Below are 5129 nucleotides of genomic sequence, written 5' to 3' on the forward strand. Positions count from 1 at the left end.
GTTGTTTGCAGGTATCTCTGGGTTCTCATTTTCCTGACTACACTGTTATAATCAGGACAGGAACTGCAAAAAGCCCCAAGAATGTAATTTTTCTGGGATTTGGCCCTGATTTGTTGTCTGTAAAACACCTCTGCTTGTGTGGCTGTGTAGCAGGGAGGATGGTGGTTGTAACCAACCCTTTCCATGCTGTCCTCTCAGCTCTCTCAGCCTTGCTGCCTTGGATGTCCAGCCCTCTCCACTGTGGCCCTTTCTCTTCTTAGCATAACAGTTCCCACTGGGATTTCATTGCCAGCAGGGCTATGTTGTGTCATTTAATGATGTTTCCTTTTTCATTTAAAGAGGAGTGATAAAATCATTAATTACAGATTTCCTAGGAGACAGATTTGGGGGAAAAGAATACAATGAAGCTCACTTCTAAGTGTCTGCTCAACCAGGGCTTCTGTTAGCACATAAATGCTGGTGCTTGGTTCCTACTTCAAAACCCTGCAGGGGGGGGTGTCTCTGTGCTTTTTTTCACTGTAAATGACACGAAGCTGCAACTACAATGGCAAATTTGAAAGGAAAACTTCTACCTTAGGCTGAAGTGAAACCCTTTGTACATGACTTTCAAGTTGAAAAGGCAGCTTTTGGTTAATGTGCTGCTAGCCTGTCTCAGAGGCTGGAGTGCAGTGATGATGAACTGGATTGCAGTTGGAGGCAAAGCTGCTGTTCCCCTGCTCTCCACGGAGCAGGAGAGGGGGTGGGAAGGGGACTGTGTAAACCATCTTCTCCCAGAAGCTACCAGAAGGCCTGGTTTTGCTTTTTGCATTTCTGGCTCTGGTTCTTGGAGCAGGGCTGCTTTCCTCCTTCCCCTCTTCTCTGAACCTTTTTTTTTCCTCTCTCCTCTTGGCAGGATCGCTGCAGAGCAGAGCAGTAGGTTGGCAAAGTATAGAACCCTGAGGTAAAAGGGGGTTTTGCTAGTGACCAGCTCTCCTAGAAGTAAGGGCCTTTTTTGGAATTTGCCTTCCCTGGGCATGCTGCTTGTTTCATTTCACTTCATCACTCCTTGTACAAAAAGGTGGCTGTGAGCTGAAGCTGCTTCCTTCCCAGCACTGCTTATTGGGCTTTAAATCAGGCCTTGGGTGTCCTCAGCTACAGCTGGGTTTGTACATGAGCAGGACGTGTCCTCTGAGGCTAAATTGCCTTTCTGTGATTTCCTTAATCACCTGAAGCCTGTGTGGTAACATGTACACGTGTGAGGATGCTGTCGTGGGCACCCAGCAGCCATCAAGTAGTGAAATAAACCTAATTTAAGTGATAAATCAATGACTGATCACATCCACTGGAGCAGAACGTGGTGCAAGTGCCTCCTGCCTGGGCTGCTCCCCTCCTGCTGTGGGTTCCCCTCTCCCCATCTGCAGTGCTCTGGTTATTCAGCTGCAAGGCAAACTCACTGCTGAATTACAGCCTTGCTTGGGGAGGTGAGAGCTCCTTGTGCAGCCCAGCCAGCTCAGCACCACCCCCCTGAGCTGAGAACACTGCCAAATACAGGGCTCCCCCTCCTGTGGGGCTGAACGGGGCACCAAGGCTCAGCAGCAGCTCTGTTAGACACAGTCAGAGGCCTCTGGTATCATGGATGAGTGCAGAGCCCCCCGTGTCCTTCCCTTCTGAGCAGGGGAGGTCCCACTCTGCTCCCTCAGTGGCCTGGGAGGCAGCAGTGCTGTCATTCTGCATGCTGCCCAGCTCTGTGTGTGTGTGTGTGGGGCTCCATTCCTCACTCACAGCACCGTGTGACCTCGAGGAAGGGAGAGAGCAGCTGGGAGGAGACAAATCCCTGCCCTGGGACACCTCACCAGATCATTCAGCACAGGGTTTTTTCTCAGTTCTGTAGTTGACAAGATTCATTCATCCCTCCTGCACCAGACCTTAACCTGCATTTTGTGTGACCATTTCCATCCCCCTTGAATTCAGTCCTCTGTCCCATTGCAGGACTGGGTTTATCACTGATAAGCTTCCTTGGGGAGAGGATGAGGGCTCTGGGGATGCTTCTGCTGCAAGAGGAAGTGCTTTGTTGCCTGGAAGAGTTAATTTTGGGATTTTTCTTTCCAGGATGCACTAGTACCAGAAGAATGGAAGAAAAGGGGGAAAAATCAAAGCAAATGCCTTCAGAACAGCAGTGAACAAATAACTGAAAGACCAGAAGAAAGAAAGCAGAAGCAGATTTTTTTTTTTATATATATATTAAGTCAAAAGGGTGCCAGTTATAATAATTTTTTTTTAAGTCTGATTTTCATTGTTGTGTTCATGCTACTTGAGTGCTTTTCATACAAATCTGGAAAATCCTTTCTTCCCTGGATTCCCTCCCCCCTTTTTCTCCCAGGACATTTGAATTTCCTTTAGAAAAAGAGGAAGAAGAAAATACAGTTCTGCCTCTCCCCAGGTGCCCTCTCCTCATCCTAAACGACTTGTGAATAAAGAGGAAAGAATGGTCCTAAATTTTGAGTTTTGGGCTGTCTTGGAGGCTGTGACTGAAGCTGGAGTCACATGAGAGTGAAAAGAGCTCTTCCTGGTGGGTGATTTTGTGTATGAGTCATGGTGTGAAGCTTCCTCTTCTTCCCTGTCCTTTCCTAGAGGGGTATGTGTGTTGGGGGCATGTCCCACTCCTGCCTGTCCCTTGTGTGATGCTCTCACTGCATTTCTCTGGAGCTGGCTTCTCCTCTGATGCCAGGACAGTGCCAGGCTGGGCTGTGCCAAGCTGCTGTGGGCCCCTGGGGCTCGGGCAGGAGGGATCTGGTTGCAGGGTGGCTGTGTCTGAGTTCCCTGAGCTCTACCTTCTCAATTCATTGCTGCTTTCAAGAGCACTCAGCAGTGTTGAGGCAGCAGACTTGGGCTTTACTGAAGGGCATGCTGATAGTCATAACCAAAGGCAAAAATCTCCTCCTGGTGAGCAGCTTCCACGTGGGAAACTGAACCTGTGTGTTGGCTCCTGGCTGGCTGGTGTCAGATGAGTTTCTTTAAAGGCTTTTTGGCTAAGGAGCTTTGTTAAATGTCTTTTGGGGAGCCAAGAAAATGATATCAACCAGCAAGTATGTGGCTAAAGGGTGTGGAGCTGCATCCCCTAAAGAACTCCTGTGTGAGACAGGACTCCAGCTGATGAAAGCTGTGGTGCCTTGTCCCCACTGCAGGCACTCACACTTAGCTCACTGCTCCTGGGCTCTCTGTATTTTACCCTCAAAAGCTTTTTCATGCTGAGGGATTTTTTTTTGAGGCTCATGTGTTGTCACTGCTCATTTACCAGCTTTGTTTTAGAACTAATTTTTAATGACAGTATTTGCCATGAGTAGTAGAGCTCTGGCAGGTGACCCAGGGAGAGCACAGACACAGAAATAAAGCCAGGGAGTGCTACCATGATGTGTCTTCTCCAAGTTTTGCTTGATACTCTTGACTTCCTGCCTCCTTGGCTATGGGTTAGGAAAGGTTGGATTTATTCTCTTTGTCTGTTATTCTTCAGAATTTTTGTTTGTTTTGTTTTTATATCAAAACTCCCAGAGTTTGAGCATTTGTTTCCTCGTTTTGGTTTTATATCAAATCTCCCAGAGTTTGAGCATTTGTTTCCTCATTTTGATGCAAAAAACTTTCCAAGGGAGCCCCTTTTACTCCAAATCTGCTTCATCGTGCAGTTTTAGGTCTTTCCAGAGTGTTTTTGACAGGTCTTTTGCTTTGTTGGGAGTTTCCAATCTGGTGTTTGCATATAGCTTTTAGGCCACTTAACAGAATTTTTGGGGTTTTTTGCTGCCTTGTTTACTTGCTGCTTTTGGAAGTTGTTTCACTCATTGGTAACTGGTTTCCTTGGAGCAAGTAAATTCTGATGGCCTCAAGTGTGTTAGTTGTTACAGAACGGGTTTGCAAACATGTTTTGAACCAGGCCTGCTGCCTCCCTGACCAAACCTGGGCAGGGAAGATGTGATCTGTGGGGATTTGGTGCACAGAATTCAGTTCATTCTTGCTTACAGCCCTAAAACATGGGCACCTGAGGGAAAATGAAATGTCATCTGCTGCAGACTACCAAGGAACTGTTTGGGTGCAAGGAGGGATGATTGCAGAGGCCTTAATCTTTGCTGTGCCACTGGACCTGGTGTCTTTGTTAGCACAGCTCTGAGTTGTCCTTGGTGTTTGTGACTTCTGGCATCGAGCAGCATCTTCCCTTCTGGGCCTGCAATGAAGACACGAGCGCCTGGACGCACAAAGAGCCATCTGGAGCTGCTGTTGGACAGGTTTATTTAGAACAACTTTTATTTCCTGCTAACCATGGGAAAGCAGACCTCAGCCTGATGATATTTACATTTCTGAAGACATAATTACACCAACAACAGGAGGAGTGGGGTGGCAGGGTAGGGAGGGGCTGTATGAGATCACTGGGTTAATAACCCACTGCTGTGAAAACATTTACAGTTGTAACTCCAGCCACTCAGAGCCACGCTGGATTAAAACACCATGAGAGCCCAGCCTGATGCACAGGGATCTCCTCTAACTCCTGCAGGGCTGCAGCCTGTTGAGAGTTCAGTTTGGCTGCCAGGGATCTGTACCAAGGAGCTAGAGAGCAGCGTTTCTGCTGGGTGCCAGACGTGTGGATTCACGTCTCACCTCCCCCTCACCTGAGCTCTGTGTGTGGTTCTGCCCTCAGCATCTACCCCGAGGAGGCTGGGATCAATTTACTGACTTGCCTAAAGGTGCCTTTTGGTGGCCTCATGTTTATTAATCGGGCCCTCAAACAGGATGAGGACTTGGCAGGAATTTTGCTACTCTTTGTGACTTGAAAGCCTTCATTAGCAGATCTGTCCCCAGGGCTACAAGTGTACTGGTGGCTTTAGTCTGTGTATGGAGGTCAGCCTGAGGTTGAACCATGGAGGTGGGGTTTTTTTTGACTGATTCAATACACAAACCAGTAGTTAGAGGGGGGAGTTAAATGTTAAAGAGTGAAGTAGATTCAGTAGTGCATCAGAGCTGTGTTCCTTTGAGCAGGTCTGAGGAGTGTATGCATCAGTTTCCAGCTGCTCACATCTGGGAGTGGCTTCACTGCTGTGACAGGCTCACTGTACAGTTAGATCCATGAGCTCTGAATGACTCTAGACAGAAGCAGGAGGAAATAA

General features: G+C 47.8%; 1 protein-coding gene across 1 annotated transcript in view; it reads left to right on the forward strand.

Moving 5' to 3' along the window:
- Nucleotides 1-2469, forward strand: part of RPN2 (ribophorin II) — a gene marked incomplete at its 5' end in the record, with an annotated part of 16702 nt that extends 14233 nt beyond the window's left edge. Inside the window, one exon of the mRNA XM_008941470.1 lies at nt 2089-2469. Within this exon, the coding sequence (XP_008939718.1) occupies nt 2089-2098 (10 nt within the window). The remainder of the gene's footprint in view (nt 1-2088) is intronic.
- Nucleotides 2470-5129: the final 2660 nt, after the last annotated feature.

The sequence above is a fragment of the Merops nubicus genome, unplaced genomic scaffold (genome assembly GCF_000691845.1).
Source record: "Merops nubicus isolate BGI_N331 unplaced genomic scaffold, ASM69184v1 scaffold32805, whole genome shotgun sequence".
NCBI classification, from domain to species: Eukaryota; Metazoa; Chordata; class Aves; order Coraciiformes; family Meropidae; genus Merops; species Merops nubicus.